Source organism: Capricornis sumatraensis, chromosome 1 (assembly GCF_032405125.1).
Source record: "Capricornis sumatraensis isolate serow.1 chromosome 1, serow.2, whole genome shotgun sequence".
NCBI lineage: Eukaryota > Metazoa > Chordata > Mammalia > Artiodactyla > Bovidae > Capricornis > Capricornis sumatraensis.
In genome coordinates this window covers 176,656,448-176,678,154 of record NC_091069.1, presented here as the reverse complement: position 1 = coordinate 176,678,154, position 21,707 = coordinate 176,656,448, and the positions used below count along the sequence as shown (strand labels likewise).

General features: G+C 37.1%; 1 protein-coding gene across 3 annotated transcripts in view; it reads left to right on the top strand.

The window, feature by feature from the left end:
* The window catches only part of LRCH3 (leucine rich repeats and calponin homology domain containing 3), a 110,129-nt gene that overhangs the window by 57,596 nt on the left and 30,826 nt on the right, over positions 1-21,707 (top strand). For all 3 annotated transcript variants that reach the window (XM_068977299.1, XM_068977346.1, XM_068977214.1), the window contains exons 9-14: positions 1,005-1,153; positions 5,757-5,833; positions 13,157-13,226; positions 13,601-13,741; positions 18,259-18,309; positions 19,833-19,886. In XM_068977299.1, the coding sequence (XP_068833400.1) occupies positions 1,005-1,153; positions 5,757-5,833; positions 13,157-13,226; positions 13,601-13,741; positions 18,259-18,309; positions 19,833-19,886 (542 nt within the window). The remainder of the gene's footprint in view (positions 1-1,004; positions 1,154-5,756; positions 5,834-13,156; positions 13,227-13,600; positions 13,742-18,258; positions 18,310-19,832; positions 19,887-21,707) is intronic.

Sequence of the window (21,707 nt, the reverse complement as noted above, 5' to 3'; positions counted from 1 at the left end):
TGGCTCCCGGACTGTGGAGTACAGGCTCAATAGTTCTGGTGCACAGGCTTAGTTGCTCCACAGCATGTGGGAAATTCCTAGATCAGGGATCGAGCTGGTGTCTCCTGCATTGACAGGCAGATTCTTCACCAGTGAGCCATAGGGGAAGCCTGATCTTTGCTAATCTTGATTTAACCATGATCTTCTTAGAAGTATTCTCCTTTTTAAAGATTCTCTTTGTGGTCATTGTGTGATCTCTTTTAGAAATTCAGTGTATTCTTGATGTCTGCCTTGTCTTTCATCTGAAATTGTGCTCTTCAAGGGCATCTGAATCTTACTTATGTGCTTCTCACCTCAGAGCATTTTGAGAAGCAAAAATTCCTCAAATGATTCCCTTCCATCCACAAACTGCTGCAACATACCTGCAATACTGACCTCTAAAAAATATTTTTCTAAATAGGAAAATCTTTTTTTCTAGTAATGGACAGCAGTTACAATAAGAGGAACAGTCATCAGTATCTATTTCTTCATCACCAAGTCTTTCCTCCTGTCTTTTCACTTTTATTTAGAGTTGACTGTGTTAGGTTTTCTGCCTAATTCTTCAAAGAGATATGATTAAGCCCCAAACCTAAAACATCCCCCCAAAATGAAACAAAACCTAAAAGAAGATACATCTTTCAACGTTAAAAAATTATTCTTACTCTTTTGTCTCACAGAGTCAAACTTGTTTAAAACAGTCAAGAGCTAGCCAAAGAAAAAAATACTAGAGGTCTAAATTCCAGTGATTACTATCAATTACTGCATTCTTTATAGTGAATCAAGACTAGGGCTTTTCTTTAGCCTGTTTTTGTGAGTGATCATGGACTAAATGATAAAGACTTATGTAATTTAAACTTATTCTTCACACTTTCATAATAGAAAATGTTAAGGAAAAGGAAAGAATGCAATTTAATGGTTTTTGTTGGCTATCTAACTTGAAATTTTTTTTTTTTTGATGTGTGTGTGTGTTTGTGTCATATGGACAGTGGAACATGATCTGGATCAGATCGACTATATTGACAGCTGTGCTGCGGAGGAAGAGGAGGATGAGGTGAGACCACACAAGGGCCTGGACTCAGACAGCCTCAGTTCTCAGTTTATGGCATATATTGAACAACGGCGAATCTCTCATGAGGTAGTATACATGTTTAAACCTAAATTTGTTGCCATCCCCTAGTAAAAACAATTTATGATAGTCTAAATATCTGTCATATCAGTGGTTTGTTGGTTTAGGCTCAATTATTTGTTTTATTATCTTTAGTTCCAATTTTATTCCTTTTTCAAGCTATTTTTAAAATCAGACAATAGTCTTAAGTAAAGTTGAGATTTATTTTTCAAATAAAAAGACAGATTTCAGAATTTTAAAGAAGTCCTAAGAAAATGCAAAGGAATATGATGCTTTTTATTGTTATTCTTATGCTTTTTTATTAACTGATAAATCATAGTTTGGTCAGTAATTAAGAACTGAACCAACAGCAGACTTTTGGAGCAACATACAAACTCAACCGTAGAATTTTTATGATGAGCTTAATTATATTGGTGCTTTTATGCTAAGTCACACAGACTATAAATTGTTTGCCATTAAAATTCCTGGGTGTCTCTTATAGTGGAGCATTGAGTTGCCTTAGAAAACAAATGAGCATTCAGCCCACTGCGAAGTCGCTGCCAGTTCCCCAAGGGTCTCAAATAGAAATAGCATTCTTCAGTGTATCTAGTCAGCATAATAAAATGGCTCCACTTAAGTGTGTGTGTAATGTCTGGAGTAGGTCCCAGGCTCTGAGCAGGGATTATTTGAGAAACACTTGGGGCCTTTTTGAAGAATGATGTATTTAGTCTTTTAGAAATAGCGAATAGTCACTTCAAGTGGGACATGTTATAGAGTGTTATTATCATTCTTTAAAAAAAAAAAACTTGGTTCTGAAGACTCTTGAACACAGTATTTTTTGTTGGTTCAAAAGACACTCTTGTATTTAAAGTTTGATAAATACGTTATTCCCCCCACCCCATATCTGAGGGGAATACATTCCAAGAGCACCAGTGGATGGATGCTACTGAGCCCTATATGTACTATATTTTTGCCTATACATACATACCTATGGTAAAGTTTAATTTATAAATCAGGCACAGTAAGAGATTAAGAATAATAACTAATTATAAAATAGTTGCAACAGTATACTGTAACAAAAAGTATGTGAATTTGGATGTGTGCACACTCACTGTCTCTTATTATCTCACTGCACAAATTTAATGCCTTTCCCATCTTAACTAAGCATTCATTTACATACACCGTGGCTGTGTAACGTTTGCAGTTTGAAGTGCAGTAGCAAAACTAGCGTGAATGTCTCTTTCCTTCTTCACAACTTCACAGATGGAAGCTTCGTTCTTACTGTAGATCTTACCTAAGAATTCAATTTTTTTCTTTCCTTATTAATTCAGAAACTTTCACCTTTTCACTTCAGTGAAGCATTTTACTGCTTCTCTTAGGCATATCTGAATTACCAATATTACTACTTTTATACTTTGGGCCATTATTAATAAAATAGGATTACTTGTACACAAGCACTGGTGTACTGCAACAATCTGATAATTGAGAGAAACTTAACTGAGCCAGCTACTAACTGACTAACAGGCAGGATACCCTGGTGAAAGGGATGATTTATAACCCAGGTGGGATGCAGTGCGACAGCTTGTGATTTTACCACACTGCCTAAAATGGCATGCAGTATAAAACTTACAAATTGTTTGTTTCTGAAATTTTCCACATAATATTTTTGGATCATGGTTGACTATGGGTGACTGACATCTCAAAAGGTGAAACCAGCCAGTAATGTCCATTGCTGTGAATCAAAGTCCTGCAGCCTACAGATAGCAATGTGTACGGGTGATTAATGAAACTGCTTGTGGTTCAGGCTGTAAGCATTTCTGCTAGAGCAAAGGGCATCTACTTGGCAATAAAATTTAAGTTAACAATGCCCACATTATAATCTTGGGGAATCCTTTTTCTTTTCTTGTAGTCTTTCTCTTTGACTATTTTATGGTTAATTATCCTGTGTAGATGAGGTATTTCTACTAAAAGTGAAAATGCCTGTTATACTGCTGGTGAAAAATTGTAATATCATTTCCTTAATCCATTGTATTGGCTAATTTGTAGTATGTTTTTTGATTCCATCTACCTATTATGTATAGTAGTCTTTATGATTCTGTCATAAGGCTCTCTAGGACTTCTGTGTCATAAGGCTTTTGAAGCTTGGCATATATAAAAATCTGCCTGCAATGTGGGAGACTCGGGTTCACTTCCTGGGTCAGGAAGATCCCATGGACAGAGGAGCCTGGCAGCCTACAGTCCATGGGGTCACAAGAGTCAAACACGACTTAGTGACTAAACCACCACCCGTATATAAAAATAAAATGAAGCAGTATTATTTTAAATGGTTTAATAACCAGTGAATAAATATTTTTTTTATATTCTTGGATACTGCCTAAAAATAAGTTGTTAAAACTGTTTGAGATTTTAAACACTCTGCTGTTATTTAAGTTTTATCATAATACCTGTCACATGCATAGAAATATTATGACAAAATAGGGTATGGCTTATAGACTGTAACATATTTACTTTTTAAATTAAACTAATGTTACATTCATTTTTGTCATGAAAATTTCATGTACCTCTTGCAGTAATTTTAGGTGGAATCACAGTATTGTAAAACCTGGGTGATAAGTCATTGATGGTAGCATACTAAGAGAGATTTCTGTTTACTTAAAAACTTAAATTCACTAAAATTAGAATAAATATCCTCTCATCCAGATTCTAGAATTGTGTCTCATTTAATATGATCCTTATGCCCAGACTTTACAGGAATCAGCTTTAGCCCTTTGGAGTAATTCACCTAAGATTTTCTAGTTATGTGAGATGTACCTGTTTCTTGGAGATAGACTGTAAATAGTTTTACATTTGATTTTTTGATTTTTAGGGGGAAGAAGTTGGGTTTTTTCCCCTTCTAGAATACCCATTTTGATGATTTTCTTTGGTGTTCAAGTAGGATTATATTGTTGTTATAGATTCTCATTTGACGATATACATGGTATCTCTATCTTTGATTTATATTTTTCAGTATATAAGCCATATAACTTAAACCAGTTAAGTTTTCATCAATAATTTTTTTAAATGACTTTTACCCTGTGTGTTTTAGTCGTTCAGTCATGTCCAACTCTTTGTGATCCCATGGACTGTAGCCCGCCAGGCTCCTCTGTCCATGGAATTCTCCAGGCAAGAATACTGGAGTGGGTCACCATTTCCTTTCTCCAGGGGATCTTCTGATCCAGGGATTGAACCCAGGTCTCCTGCATTGCAGGCAGATTCTTTACCATTTGCCACTATTTCTCTTTTAATTAATACCATGGTGGTGGTGGTGGTTGTTTAGTCACTAAGTTGTAACCTGCCAGGCTCCTCTGTTCATGGGATTTTCCAGACAAGAATACTGGAGTGGGTTGACATTTCCTTCTCCAGGGGATCTCCCCCACTCCACAGATCAAACCTACATCTCCTACATTTGCAGGCAGATTCTTTACCACAAGCCAGCGGGAAAGCCCTCATTAGTACCATTGTGCTCATGTTCAAGTCGCTTCAGTCGTGTCCAACTCTGCGACGCTGTGGACTGTGCCCTCCCAAGCTCCTCTGTCCATGGGATTCTCCAGGCAAAAATACTGGAGAGGGTTGCCATTCCCTTCTTCAGGGGGTCTTCCCCATCCAGGGATTGAACCTGAGTCTCCTGCATCTTTTGCATCACAGGCAGATTTTTTACTGCTGAGTCACCAGGGAAGCCCCAATTAATACCATATTTTGCCATAATCAGAAATTACTCTTGAACTTCCCTGGTGGTACAGTAATTAAGAATTCACCTTGCAGTCCAAGGGACACTGGTTCCATCCCTGGTCCAGGAAGATCCCCTGTGTTGCCGAGCAATTAAGCCGGTACATCACAACTGCTGAGCCCATGTGCTGCAACCACTGAAGCCAGCACTCCTAGAGCTTGTGCTCCGCAACAAGAGAAGCTGCCTCAGTGAGAAGCCCGCCCACTAGAACAGAGTAGCCCATGGTCACTGCAAGTAGAGAAAGCCTGCGTGCAGCAGCAAAGACCCATCATAATAAATGGGTAATAAATAAATAATACATAAAATAAGTAAATAAATCTCTAAAGAAAAAGGAAGAAATTACTTTGTACTTTATCTTGATATTCTACTAGCATCCCCAGGACTATTTGTCTAACATAAGTACAATTTATGATGATGATGAAGTAAAGAAATGTCTCCCCAGTGAACTTCCTGTTACCAGGAATAGTCAAGAGAGGCTGAGCAAAAGTCAGGATAGGATCGGTAGGAGTTCCTGCTCTAGAGGAGAGTTTGTGCTCAGTGACCTCTAAGATTCTTTCCAACTTTCACATCTTACTGTTTTATAAATATTACTGTATGGTCATTATAAATCATAAAATACAGTGAGAAGAAAATCTATATTTTTAAAAAATAAATGTTTTTGGATTATGAACAGTCTTCTGTTAACCAAAGCAGTAATATAGCCTATAATTCTTCTAAACATGGAAATTCACATTCCAAGATTTTGTTAAAATATTTTTAGTGTAATATAATATACTGATGCCTAAATGCCATTGAAATGTAAACTGTGTAATTACACCTTTCTGGATACATGTGTTAAATTGATCTGTTTTTCTGTTTTTGGCCTAGGGTTCACCAGTAAAGCCAATACCCATGAGGGAATTTCAAAAAACAGAAGACATGAGAAGATACTCACATCAAAATAGGTTTGAAAAACCAGTGCTAGTCACTTGTTTCTGTCTTAAAACTGAGTAGTATAAGAGCATGAAATGATTTTGGTTTTGTGTAGATAATTGTATAATGAAGGTGTTTAGATACTACGTGTTTTAAATATGATGTATTTACAGCCAAGTGAAATATACCTTTGTGCTCTAGAATAAGAAGTAAAACTGGCTTACTGATTTCTAAATTCGGATTACCTAGACCATTATCTGTAAAATTATTTGAAGATAAATAATAAAGTTTATAATGATGTCCCTGGATTTATGCATAAATAGAGCTGCATGAATTTCAGGAGTCCAGCGATTTTACTTAAACTTTTGATTAGATGACAGAACAACAGAGAAAACTATAATATAGTCTTCATTCCCATCTCAGTTGAAGTAATCTTTTATCTATAATTACTGCCTCACAGGATATTTCTAAAATTAGCTTGACCATTTAGAGTACTGCTGCTGCTGCTGCTTTTTTGTTTTCTCAGGAGTACTGCTTCTTATTCTTGAACTCCAAAAAGTTTCTTATCATAAACTGTATCACAATCTTTGAAAAATTCTCAGCCTTTGATTTTTTTTGCTTCCTTTTTTTTTTGAAATCTTAAAAAAGTAGGCTTGATAAATCTATTTTTAAGCAGCATTAAATTTGTTGCATACAAAGTGTCATACATCATTCTTTGCTTATACTTGACAGGATATTAAAGTTGGTTAGAAGGCTGAGCTATAGATGAATAAAGAAAGTAGGGAGAATAATGAAAGAAAGAAATCTTATAACTTGGCCTTTTCAGTCTTGTTAGTTCATGAAGATTTAGACACATTTCATGTCTTTGACATTTGTCTCAAAGTGACCTTTTAGTTGCCAGTGTGTCCCTTTACTGAAAATGTGGTTATTTGAGATTCCAGTATCATGCTGGGATTTCTTGTTACAGTTCCCCATGTTGGATAGACCTCTGCTTTATTTTTGGCACCTCCTACCTTCTGTGTCCATCATAAATAAAGCTCAAGGTCTCCAGGATATGGGACACACCATGGTGAAAGCCAGCTTTTTGCGCAGTTGCCTTACTAAAGTTTTAGTTTTCTGACGCTTCAGTTCAGTTAGGTTTAGTGGCTCAGTAATATCCAACTCTACAACCCCATGGACTGCAGCACGCCAGGCTCCCCTGTTATCACCAACTCCCGGAGCTTGCTCAAACTCATGTCCATCAAGTTGGTGATGCCATCCAACCATCTTATCCTCTGTCATCCCCTTCTCCTCCTGCCTTCAATATTTCCCAGCATCAGGGTCTTTTCCAGTGAGTCAGTTCTTCCCATCAGGTGGCGAAAGTATTGGAGCTTCAGCATCAGTCCTTCCAATGAATGAATATTTAGGACTGATTTCCTTTAGGATTGACTGGTTTGATTTCCTTGCAGTCCAAAAGACTCTCAAGAGTCTTCTCCAGCAGCACAGTTCAAAAGCATCAATTCTTCGGCCCTCATCTTTCTTTATAGTCCAACTCTCACATCCATACATGACTACTGGAAAAACCATAGCTTTGACTAGATGGACATTTGTCGGCAAAGTAATGTCTCTGACCCTTACATAACAAATTACCACAAATTTAATTACTTAAAACACACCTATTTATTATATTACAGTTCTGAGAGATAGAAGTCTGGGCAGGCTTGTTTTGGTTCTCTGCTTATTGCCTCACAAGGCCAAAGTCAAGGTGTTGGCTAGCCTAGAGTCTTACCTAGAGACCCTGGAGGAGAATCCACTTCCAGGCTCATATAGGTTGCTGGCAGAATTCACTTCTATGCAGTTGTAGATTGAGGTCTCCATTACCTTGTTAGCTGTTAGCTGGGAGTCATTTTTGCTTCTAGAGTCCACCCACATTTCTTGGTTCATGGTTTCCTCTGTATCAAACCAGCAGTGACGGATCAGATCTTCACATTTTAAATCTGATTTCCCTTTCTGCTATATCTCTCAAACTCTCTTGCCTGCCTTTTCTGGTTTTAATGACTTGTATGATTGTACTAGGCCTATCTGGATAAGGTAGACCAATTAGTAACCGTAATTTCATCTGTAGAGTCCTTTTCTGATATGTAACATATTTATTGGAGTAATACCAGGGGAGGAGATCATGAGTGCCAAAAATCTGCCTACCAAACCTTAATCCAGAGTTCCTGTTTTTTAACTTCCTTTTAGAATCTGTGGATTTTTTTTTTTTTTGGCACTTCAGCAGTGCATTTTAAAAGATTACTTTATTGAACAGTTTTTTTGTTTCTATTGGAAGAGTCACTCAGAATATGTAACCTGCCACAGTGCTAGAAACTGAATCAATGATTACTGTTAACTAGATGTTTTAAATCTTTAGATCAATACAGTCTTTGGATAAGAACCCCATACTTTATTCCCATCATCAGTTGAGCTTGAAGATCAATACATACCTCATGTTGCTAAATATCTCATATGGGCTAAGTACATTTTTAGGTGTTGGGAAATAGCTGTGAATTTCAGAGTTCCTATCCTCCTCAAACAGAATCATGAATTAGAGCCTAGAAAAACAAAATCACCTCAGAATGGTTGGCAGCTCTCAGGCTCACAAGACTTGCCTGTAACCTGAGTGATGTTGCATTGCTTCATGTGTGTGCTCAGTCATATCCAACTCTTAACGACCCTGTGGACTGTAGCCTGCCAGGCTCCTCAGTCCATGGAGTTTTCCAGGCAGGAATACTGAAACGGGTTGCCATTTCCTTCTTCAGAGGATCTTTCCAACTCAGGAATCCACCATGCGGCTCCTGCATCTCTTGCGTTGCAGGAAGAATCCTTACCTCTTGAGCTATTGGGGCTTCCCAACCTGAGGAATATGTTAACCTACAAAGTGTCGATCAACCCTTCCGTTACAAAGACTGAAAGGAATTGAGTTAGTTTATAGACTGCTGCTAGCTTGTTAGTCACTGCTGAAAAAAAAAGTTGTTTGCTTTTTTCCTCCCAATTCTCCTCCCCTCCCATCACCCACCATGTACATTTCTTCCTACCTCCCCCTCCCCCACACAAACACAGACACAATCGGCCTGAGGATTAAGAAAGGTAAAGAGGTATGTTAAGAGTATTATGATAAATTGGGAACTGTTTTATAACTGTTTGCTAAGATGGAATAAATAAATTTTTAGTTAAAATAACAAAACTATCATTTATTTTATATATCAAAAAAAATTTTAAGGGCTCACTTATAACCTGATTGGGATTTTAGTTCAGGAGAGATGATAATGTCAGGCTAGGTCCTATGAAGTACGTTAATTTCTACTGGAAGCAGTATAGTATTAAAGAAATACCTGGATATTTCTAGTTTCATGTTACATAGACAAAACTAGAAAAGCTACTATATTAAATGTAATATGATGAACAAAGAAAAGCAGAAGGGCAGTTCAGAGTCTGTCATACAGAGGTACAGTTCTGGTTTACCCAGCTCAAGTAAGTTCAAGATTTAAAAATGCAGAATTACAAACCTGTATTTTTGTATCAATATTCCATATTTTTGAGAGGAAGATATCACTGCCATTTGTTTAAATAATATTTCTTGAGCACTGCAATAGTCTGGTTATGTTCTAGGTCCCTGATGTCACATAGTTAACCTTTAACAACGCAACAACAGACAAATATATGTAACAAATACTTATCAGGTACTGCTCAGTGCTACGAAGAAAAGTAAAGCAGGATGAAAGAGTTAATACTGGTCAGGTTGAGGGGAAAGCGAGAGCCATTGTATGAGGTAATGATGTCTTGATCGAAACCCCAAGGAGGGGTCAAGGATTCTGGCTGTCTAGGGGAGAAGCCATTACAGAGGAACAGACTTGGTGTGCTCCAGGAGCACTAAGGAGTGTAAGTAAGGCAGAACCGTTTTGAAGTGTGAGATGAAAATTAAGTTGTGCTTATGTTCTACTTGAGATCTCCCTGTAGCTCAAACGGTAAAGACTCTCCCTGTGATGCAGGAGACCAAGGTTCGATCCCTGGGTTGAACCCCTGGAGAAGGGGATGGCAACCCACTCCAGTGTTCTTGCCAGGAGAATCCCATGGACAGAGGAGCCTGGTGGGTTACACAGTCTGTGGGGTCACAAAGAGTCGGACACGAGTGAGGGACTAACGTACATACGACGTATGTTCTACTTGAGAGGCTGCTAGAAGTTCGGTGGTGTTACCAGGTAAGCAGGTCTAGATACATAAATTTAGAGTGAAGGGGAGAGAATTAAGGCTTAAACAACTAGATTGTTTGTTGTTATTGTTCAGTCGCTAAGTTGTGTCCATCTCTTTGCGACTGCAAATACTTATCAGGTACTCTTACAGCCTGCAGCACACCAGGCTCCTCTATCCTCCACTTCTCCTGGAGTTTGCTCAAGTTCATGTCCATTGAGTTGGTGATGCCATCTAATCATCTCATCCTCTGCTGCCCGCTTCTCCTGTTGCCTTCAGTCTTTCCCAGGGTCTTTTCCAGTGAGTCAGCTCTCACTTAAGGTGGCCAGAGTATCAGAGCTTCAGCTTTAGCATCAGTCCTTTCAGTGAATATTCAGGGTTGATTTCCTTTAGGATGGATTGGTTTGATCTCCTTGCAGTCCAAGAGACTCTCAAGAGTGTTCTCCAGCATCACAGTTCGAAAGCATCAGTTCTTCGGCATTCAGTCTTCTTTATGGTCCAACTCTCACATCTGTACATGACTACTGGAAAAACCATAACTTTGACTGTACAGACCTTTGTTGGCAAAGTGATGTCTCTGCTTGTATGCTGTCTAGGCTTGTCATAGCTTTCCTTCCAACAAGCAAACATCTTTTAATTTCATGGCTGCAGTCACTGTCTGTAGTGATTTTGGAGCCCAAGAAAATAAAATCTGTTAGTGCTTCTACTTTTTCCCTTTCTATTTGTAATGAAGTGATGGGACTAGTTGCCATGATCTTAGTTTTTTAAATGTTGAGTTTCAAGCCAGCTTTTTCACTCTCCTTTTCATCTTCGTCAAGAAGCTCTTTAGCTTCTCTTCACTTTCTGCCATTAGAGTGGTATCATCTGCATGTCTGAGACTACTGATATTTCTCCTGGCAGTCTTGATTCTAGTTTGTGATTCATCCAGCCCAGCATTTTGTGCGATGTACTTTGTGTGTAAGTTAAATAAGCTGGATGACAATATATAGCTTTTCCCAATTTTGAACCAGTCCATTGTTCCATGTTCAGTTCTAACTGTTGCTTCTTGACCCACATACACATTTCTCAGGAGACAGGTAAGATGCTCTGGTACTCCCATTTCCTTAAGAATTTGCCACAGTTTGTTTTAGTCCACACAGTCAAAGGCCTTAGTATAGTCAGTGAAGCAGAAGTAAATGTTTTTCTGGAATTCCCTTGCTTTCTCTGATCCAGCTGATGCTGGCAATTAGATCTCTGGTTCCTCTGCCTCTTCAAAACCCCACTTATACATCTGGAAGTTCTCAGTTCACATACTGCTGAAGCCTGTCTTAAAGGATTTTGAGTATAACCTTGCTAGCGTGTGAAATGAACATAATGGTATGGTAGTAGAAGAATGGTATGGTTATGGAAATAGGAGAAAGAAGGTCATGTCCCAGAGGCTAAGTGAAGAGATATTCTCAAGACATGTGGGGAGAGAGAGAAGCAAATCTCACATACTGCTGATAGGTTCAGGAAGGTGAGGGCTGAGAATAAATATTGGATTTGGACATGTAAAGCCCCCAAATTGAAGAGAGCAGTTTCAGTGAAGTTGTGAGGACAGATCCAGATTGGAGTGGGTTCAAAATAAAATGGGATGAGATGAAGTGGAAACAGTGAATTCAACCATCTTTTGAGATTTGGTGTAAAAAAGAGGGTGAAGAAATGAGGATATAAAGATGTATATTAAAAAGTTTTGCTTAAAAAGCATTATTAAAGAAAAATGTTCAAATCAGGGCACATACACCCACTTGAGATGGTTTTATATGATCCTTTCTGGTATAGTTTATCTATAGATGGCCAATAAAAACTATAAGAAATGTTAACAGTGAAGTTGGTAATTTGGGACAAACTTGCAGTTAATGCCAGTTATTCTAGTACATGGTCCTGAAGTCACTCATCTCTCATTCTTTATTGGTTATATCCCAGTTAAAAATTTTATCCTACCAATACATTCCTCTCTTTTCTTGCAAGACTTGTGACTGAGTATGCTCTGGTTAGCCGTGCTAGGATCAAGGTTGGCGAGGATTAATAGAAAGTTAAGGAAGTTTTAAATCTCTACCTTTAATATTATTTTAAATCTTGTATAGGAAGTTATTAAGTAGTAGGCATTAAGTAATTTATTCTGTCAAAGTTTTTTTAATGCCTAGAAATTTTAAAAAAATTTTGTGAATACTTCAAAGATTTGGAACCAATATAAGAAAAAAATGTATCATGAAAGAGCAATAGACTAGCTTAAGTTTTTGTTTTCTTATATATTATATTTTTAAACTTTAGGAAATACAACAAGAAATAAATACCAAAATATAAGAATTAACACTGATAAAACTGAAAAGCAAGTTTTACTGTTTTTTTTTTAAGCATCAAATCAGGTTTCATATTTTTCTTAAAGATAAAAATCAACAAAATCTTTAATTATGTTACTAAAATTGCTCTTCAATTAAAAATGAGAGTAGATGTGTTCTACACATAAAGTTAGTGGACTTCCCTGGTGGCTCAGATGATAAAGCATCTGCCTACAGTGTGGGAGACCTGGGTTCGATCCCTAGGTCAGGAAGATCCTCTGGAGAAGGAAATGGCAACCCACTTCAGTACTCTTGCCTGGAAAATCTCATGGACAGAGGAGCGTAGTATGCTACAGTCCATGGGGTCGCAAAGAGTCGGACACGACTGAGCAACTTCACTTCACACGTAAAGTTATAGGTTCTGTAGTATTCCAGAACTGTGTTGATAAAGTGGCTTTGTGTATAAACCATCTCCATGTACATGTATCTTGTTTCAGTCCTAGTAATAAAGAAGGTGTAGTTCTGTGAGCTGTAAAGAAACAATACTGTTTGAAAGTGATCTCAAATAACTATCATCAGCACTGGCTGACATAGACAGTTGTTCACTATGTATAGTTTGATCGGTGATATCATCACATGAAATATGAGTTGGAGACATCAGGTGTTCCTGTAGCTTAATTTAATGGCTTGGGCTCAAGTTTATAAAATGCAGTTGGTCTTTCAATGTTGACCAGACAGTTTGCCTGCTGATTAATAGAAAACTACATTGACAATAAAATTCCACTTATCTTTTATTTATGTCTTATCAAAGAGTTTTTTCTTTTCTGTTTTTCTTTTTTGGATCAGAGTTCCAGCTGAGCCATCTTCTCTCTTATCACTATCACCAAGTCACAATCAGGTAAAAAAAAATTTTCCAGTTTTAGTTTCTTTTTAAATTAAGATGATTTTCTTCTTTTATAATATTTAAATTGCAGTTAATTCCCAAACATCTCTAAATTGTATTACCTGTCTCTTCAATCTACAATTAACATAATGTGCACCTGATATGAGTAGCAGTGTGTTATAGAGAAAGTACCAGAGAGAAAATAAGTCTCTATAATACATATCAGAACACAGTGCAGAAACGGGAACAAATTAACAATAAGCACATCTGAAGAAATGCTCAGTGAATGCAAAGTAAAAATGGCTTGGGTCAGCAGTAGTTTCCCAAAATTGATAAAGAATATTAGGAAGTTGATCTTTATCCCTGCTTGCCTATGCAAAATGATCCTCTTGTTCCCGTTTTCACAGACAGACCTGGAACTTCATCGGAGAAGAGAACAATTAGTAGAACGTACTCGGAGAGAGGCACAACTTGCTGCCCTGCAGTATGAGGAGGAGAAAATAAGGACCAAGCAGATTCAGAGAGATGCTGTCCTGGACTTTGTCAAGGTGAGTTCTTTGGATTCATTGAATGGTACTCCTAAAGCTTCTTAGAATTAAGTGCATATTTGTTTCACTGAGGCTGTCAGGTTTTATTGTCTTCATGGGGGGAAAAAATTTGATAATCATAAGAATTCTTGAGTAAATAGTATAACTGTCTCCTGTTTGTGATTAATTAACTGTCCTCAAAGGTAGATAGGCTTGAGGATAACCAGAAGTGATTGATCTTGCTTTTAGGACAGTGGTAGTCTCTTACTCTTAATTAGCTATCTGTCATTAGACGTATCACTTTACTGTCCAGCTGGTGTTTCCTAAATCTCTAGTGCATCATGAAAGTGAAAATGCTGTGTAAACTGTAAAGTGCCATGAAGATTTAAACTATCGTTACCTGAACCTATCACTCACTTCCTTACCTCAAAAATTTGCAAGCCTCACAGGCTTAATACTTTAGTCATCTTAGATTCTTTCCTTTCTGTTTTCTCCCCAGCTACCCAGTTAATAATCCTTATTAACACTTCTGTTTTTAACAGACTCTATAGTTGTCTCTAAATCTGGTTCACTTTTTTGGCCTGTGTTACTTACATCTTTTTGTTCTGCAGTCACCTTAGATTTTTTTTTTCTTTTTAAAATAATTATATTTTCGCATGTTTAATGTATGTCTTTCCCAGGAATTCCCTGGTGGTCCAGTGGTTAGGACTCTATGCTCTCACTGCCACAGGCCCTTGTTGGATTCCTGGTCAGGGAACTAAAATCCCACAAGCCTAGTGGCATGGCCCATATATATGTATCTGTCTCTCATTTATCTGTAAACTCCATGAAGAAAGGGACATGTTCTTTCTATCATGTTTATTCACTGATGTTTCTCTAGGTCTAACCAAGCCTTAGCCAACAATAAAGCTCATTAAATACTTTTTAAATGATTGAACAGATGAATCACTCATCCTCTAATTGCTTTCTCTTTTTTCATAACTCTAGCCAAAGTGTGTCTTCTTTAACTACCATACACATGATAAATTCTTACATTTTTTTCAAATGTATGAAGCCTGCAATGATATTTGACGCCCAGAGAGGATAAGAGTTTTCCTAAGGTTAAATACTCAGCTAGTAAGACAAACTGAATAGAAAATGGAAATGAAGCAGATGGAAAATAAATAGTTTCTTTAAAAAAAAAAAATCTTGATGGTAACTAGACTTATCATGGTGATCACTTTGATACAGAAATAGGAAATCATTATATTGTGTACCAGGAACTAATATAGTGTTGTTGATCAGTTATACTTCAAAAACAGACAAGCTCATTAAAAAAGAGGTCAGAATTTTGATTACCAGAGGCATGGCATGGGGAAGGGGGAATTTCATGAAGGTATCCAAAAGGTATAAACTTCCAGTCATACGATAAATAAGAATTAAGAGATGTAATGTATTAATACAGCATATATGTTAAATGTGAAAGTTGTTAAGAAAGTATATCCTAAAAGTTCATCATTTCATCGTTGTTGTTGTTTTTTCTTTTATTTTGAATCTGTATGAGATGGTAGATATCACTAAACTTATTATGGTAATCATTTCATGACTTCTATAAGTCAGATCATAGTGCTCTCTGCCTTAAACTGATAACAGTGCTATGTGTGAATTAATGTGCTTAGTTGCTCAAGTTGTGTCTGACTCTTTGCGACCCCACGGACTGTAGCACACCAACCTCCTCTGTCCTTGGGCATTCTCCAGGCAAGAATACTGGAGTGGGTTGCCATGCCCTCCTCCAGGGGATTTTCCCAACCCAGTGATCGAACCCAGGTCTCCCACATTGCAGGCAGATTCTTACATCTCAATAAAACTGGAAAGAAAAAAGAAAGGGGGATGGGCTGGCTCAAATCCCTGGTCAAGGACCAGAATGCTATACTGACTCTCAGTTAATGATAATGGCTAACCAGCCTCTTGAGAAATCTGTATGCAGGTCAGGAAGCAACAGTTAGAACTGGACATGGAACAACAGACTGGTTCCAAATAGGAAAAGGAGTGCATCAAGGCTGTATATTGTCACCCTGCTTATTTAACTTCTATGCAGAGTACATCGTGAGAAACGCTGGACTGGAAGAAACACAAGCTGGAATCAAGATTGCCGGGAGAAATATCAATAACCTCAGATATGCAGATGACACCACCGTTATGGCAGAAAATGAAGAGGAACTGAAAAGCCTCTTGATGAAAGTGAAAGAGGAGAGTGAAAAAGTTGGCTTAAAGCTCAACATTCAGAAAACGAAGATCATGGCATCCGGTCCCATCACTTCATGGGAAATAGATGGGGAAACAGTGGAAACAGTGTCAGACTTAGTTTTTTGGGGCTCCAAAATCACTGCAGATGGTGATTGCAGCCATGAAATTAAGACACCTACTCCTTGGAAGAAAAGTTATGACCAACCTAGATAGCATATTCAAAAGCAGAGACATTACTTTACCGACTAAGGTCCGTCTAGTCAAGGCTATGGTTTTTCCAGTGATCATATATGGATGTGAGAGTCGGACTGTGAAGAAGGCTGAGTGTCGAAGAATTGATGCTTTTGAACTGTGGTGTTGGAGAAGACTCTTGAGAGTCCCTTGGACTGCAAGGAGATCCAACCAGTCCATTCTGAAGGAGATCAGCCCTGGGATTTCTTTGGAAGGAATGATGCTAAAGCTGACACTCCAGTACTTTGGCCACCTCATGCGAAGAGTTGACTCATTGGAAAAGACTGATGCTGGGAGGGATTGGGGGCAGGAGGAGAAGAGGATGACAGAGGATGAGATGGCTGGATGGCATCACTGACTTGATGGACGTGAGTCTGAGTGAACTCCAGGAGTTGGTGATGGACAGGGAGGCCTGGCATGCTGCAATTCATGGGGTCGCAAAGAGTGGGACACGACTGAGCAACTGAACTGAACTGAACACATATTATGTCCTAAGTGGTGTTCTATGCATTTCACATAAAATAACTCAGTTAACTTGCCTTATGTGGAAGTCATATAACTAGTAAGAGATAATTACATTGTAGATAGCCTTGATTAAAGGTCAAATTGGAGTTTGATCTTGAACAGTTAGGCAGACGAGCAATTTTAGTTTAGCAGGAGAAAAACATGAGAGGGAAGGTACTTCTGAAAAACTAATCTCATGTAAGAACATATTAAAAGATGAGGAAAGCAAGAAAATGAAATAGAGAGTAATTGCGGTAATTAGATGAAGGCATAAAACTAGACAATCTCTTAAGTTTCCTAAGGAAAAGCAGTGTTGTCCAATGGTAAGGTCCTAGTATCAGAAATACCTGAATTTGAGTCTAGCTTTGCTACTAGGCATATGCTTGATTTTTGGAAAGTTACTGAGCCATTCTATGCCTTTATTTTCCTTATTTGTGTAATATTTAACAGTTAAATAGCGACTATTTGAGAATAACTGTGGCTGCACCTAGTACTTTTATTAGTATGGTATGTGCTACACCCCTTGCTACCACAAAGCGTTTTATAAAATAACAAGAGTTTTTAGAAGAAGCATCATTATATCCTATACATAGATGTGTAGTGAATGTTGAAAAATTATTGACAATGAATGGGGAAAAAAAGGTTCCAAAGCAAGATTTTGAAGCTAAAAGAATGGTTTTAATGGGAATTAGCTTTGTGGAAAGAAGGTCAGATTTAGAGTCAGAAGACATAGGTACAAATCTGAGTTCTGCTGCTAACTTTGTGACCTTGCACAGACCATACAAACTCTCTGCTGCTAAGTCACTTCAGTCGTGTCCGACTCTGTGCGACCCCATAGACGGCAGCCCACCAGGCTCCCCAGTCCCTGGGATTCTCCAGGCAAGAATACTGGAGTCGGTTGCCATTTCCTTCTCCAATACAAACTCTCCTATCCTCAATTTTTTCATCTTTAAAGAATATGATTATGGTGATTATCTCACAGAATAAGAAGAATCCCTTGAGATACTGTGTATAGGAACACATTGTAAAACACTCAGTGCAGATGTTGTGAGATTGTTAATTGACGTAATAACAGAAATTAGCAAGTTAAACGTAAGAGCCAGTTATTACGGGAAGTGGAAGGGTTTTTTTAGTTATGTTGAACATAAGATGACAGTGGGGTTTCCAGGTAGAGAGTTTCCACAAACATTTGAAATACAAGCCTGAAATTTGGCTGACGGGAGAGAGCTAAAGCTGTTAGCATTGGAGAAATATTTGAAGCCTTTAGAGAAAGAATGATTTCATTGAGAAAATATAGTGAGAGATCACTACTCTGTGAATATGTTTTTATCCATGTACATATTTTAAAAAGCGTAGTTTTGTATACACAGAAAAGTACTGTATATCAGCTTACTGCTTTTCTGCATTTAAAATATAAGCTACTTAAGGAAAGGGTAGCATCTTGTAACCAGTTAATTTAGAAAAGTGTCATACATAAGAGATACAGAAATTAATGTGAATGGTTATTTAATGAACAGAATTTTTCATTTCCAGTGTTCCAAATTCTAACCAACTTCCCTTTCTTGTGGGGTATATAGCAAAAAGCATCGCAAAGTCCACAAAAACAACACACCCCCTTAGTTGGTGAGGTAAGTTTATATAATTACCTTTCTTTGAAATTTTTTATTACTGCAATGAAAATGAAATAGTTTGCATGTGATTATCATATGTTTTTAGTGATCAAATTATTGGCATTTTCTTTTTTCCCTTCACAAAAATCTACTTACTAGGGAAAAAAGACACAGGCCAGGAAGTTTATCACAATCTATAGATCAGGATTTTTTTTTTTAATTTATACACATCCATCTGGAGGTTATTTATTACCCTCCTTGCATCCCCAGCAGAGATATCATCTCCCTCATCCATTTTCAAAGCTACTGTGTAATGAGAGATGGTCCTGAGATCTGTATCTAACACAGGTGATTGGTGTCAGTATTAAACCAAAAGCTCTACATAGTATTTCCACTTCGGAGCCATTTCCTAAGTGTGTATGTTATTGGTTATACTTTGTACACATTAATTTTATCATAAGTTGTACATTTTCATTACAGATTGACATGTGAGATTAATTGCTTATTAACCTTTTTGAAAATCTGGGCATCTGTTTTGATCTGTTAAACTGATGCTTACTAAATAAGTTTTTTTCTTATAGTTTGCTTTTTCATTAGCTACTTTCCTTTGACTTTGCCTTTTTATTTTTTGAGTTTATGATCACCACTTCCTTAAGGATGCATTAACGTGTTTTTTCATGTGAATGATGACTTTGTTTTTTGTAAAATAAGTTATTTGAAAACCTAACACATGGGGCTTTATAAGCATCAGTTTTCAGCATGGTGTTTTCGTAGCACAAATGTTTCTAGATTGGTAAAATATATTGGAAATGTTTTAAATTATTCATTATAAAGTTTTTTAAATCTTTGACATATAGTAACTGTTTTTGTTCATTTATTTGAGAACTTGGGCATTGGTGTAACACCCAAAAGATTGACTCAAGCATTTTCAGTTGTCTTTTCTTCTCATGGTAATAACTGTACAAACTTTTGACAGTCAGAATATTATAAGTTAATATACTCTTGCTTTTTTACCCAAACATTTCCTTCTTAATGATCCTTCTGGAGTAATTCATTATATAAAACTAAAGCTCTTCAGGAAAATGACATGTACAGTTTAAAATTTCCAATTGTACCCTTGTTTTGTCTTCAAAGGTAATGAAGAGATGCTTGGAATAGGAGGCATGACTCTTGGGTTTATTGTTTTGAATTTATCACTAGCTCCCTAAATAAGCAGAAATTCTTTATGTTATTGCTACATCTGTACTCCAGCTTTCTCTTCTTAGAACAGAGAATAATCTCCTGTTCCCTCCTCACTTTAGAAAGTTTTTAGGCAATAAAATCATATTTGAAATTGTTTAAGTTCTTGAGAAGAAAATCATTACTCACAACTTACTAGCTGTTATGATGCATGAATTCTGAATGACTGTGAATGTGGTCCTGTATGTTGGCATCTTTACAAGTATATGTTAGTATGTCTCTTTGCACGTGTATTTGTGAAATTCGTCCTGTGTGTGCATAGCTTGGTTTTGACACTGCTTCATTTTTCTCCACCTCTCCAGTGTCCCTTCCCATCCAGAAGGTCTCAGCACACTGATGATAGTGCCTTGTTAGTGGTAAGAACCTTGCACAAAATGGAGTTTTACATTGCTGTAAGATTGGAGAATAGCTATTGTACTTTTTTTTCTGAATTGATCTAAATACCATAAAACATGATGAGCATCATTACTGAATGCTTTGCAAGTAGTTAGAACGTCTCCCTACATTACTTTTCATGATTTACCCAGTATTCCAAGTATTCTGCAGATGTGATTCAAATACCTTTGTTAGTGTTCTCAAAAGTAAAACATCTGCATTGAGAACCATATTGGCTTTGTGTGTGTGTTGGAGGAGAGGGCATAATATATTAGTTTTTAAAATGTAATTTCTAATTACAGTTGTACGTTGTTAATCATTAATTTGTTTTGTGAGTCACCTGTATGATGAATGGTCCCCTTATTACTTCATGATGCTAATTATATGACTGTATATTTGACACCCTATTTTATTATCTATTTTAAGCTACTGAAAATCCCAAACTTTAAAAAAATACTTCCACCTCAAGATTATCCCTCCATACCCATTTTATGTTTTAAACTCAGGGAAACATTAACTTGGAATGCTATCTACTGATCTTTGTTAACATTAGTTTGCTTTTCTTTTTAAATTTTATTTGATTTTATTGAACACATGCAAATTTAGAAGATAACCGTAAAACACATTGGTTTACTTATTGTCTGTTTCATCAGATGAAAATGAGTATAACACAAGAACTTTATTGGTAGTCTCATTTTTATCAGCTTTGCAAGAGGATTCTAACCATTTACACAGTTGGTTTTCCCATCGTTTTATGTTACTTTTTTCACTGTAGTATTGAAAAACAGCAGTTCAAAAGCCTATTGTCTGTAGCAGTTCCTGTCTTAGGAGCTGGTAACTGCTGCCTCTGTGCATGTTATTGCATGAACTACATGTACGTCAGCATGAGGTCCCTGTTACATAAACTTTCACTGTCAAAATATCTGTTCTGCAATCATCATTTCCTTTATGATGGATAAAGCACATTTTAACTGGGCAGTCTTATAAAGAAATAAGCTTCTGGAGTTTTAGTTGAAGTTAATTGGCTTGAGAAGCAAATAATAAATTGATGTAGAAAAATACTGAGAGCCTGTGATGACCCAGACACTGTACCAGCATTATTTCATTCATCCTCACAGCAGCCTAAAGAGCTAAGGGTAAACTTAACACCATTTTACAAATGATTACTGAGGCACAGAATGTTTTGTCCAGATGTGACTTATCCAAGATCACATAGCTAATAAGTACAAGGCTGGTTCAGATCTAGATCCGGGTGACTTAAAACCTGCATGAACACCGTGCTGTGTTGTACTATAATTGAAAACACTTTAGGGAACTGAAGATTAGATTTAATAACACATATAGTAAGTGCTGAATGCCCAGACGTTTTTATCAAGGCAAAAGTGGAATTTGGAAAAACAGCCACAAAATCCCCCCTTAGTGTGAAATTTGAAATTTCAGCCATTTTCAAACACATACACTAGTATTTTACTTAATAGTATTCATGTCTGGCATAAATTAGACGGCCTTTAAAAGCAAGAACCATGTCTCGGATATTTTTGCGTGCCAAATAGTGTCCAACATGTACACAAAGAGCCATTTTTTAAATCATACCTCTCCTCTGATCTTATCAAAACTACACTTAAATGACTTTTAAGAGCTTAAGTATTATCTTCACATGGTAGAATAAAGTCCATATACTTCTTAACATGGTCTGCAAACCCTTTAGAATAAGTTGCAAACTTCTTAACATGGCCTATAAGTTCCTGTGCACTCTGGCTATTATCTGTCTCTCATTTCTGGTCTCATGCTATGTCAGCATT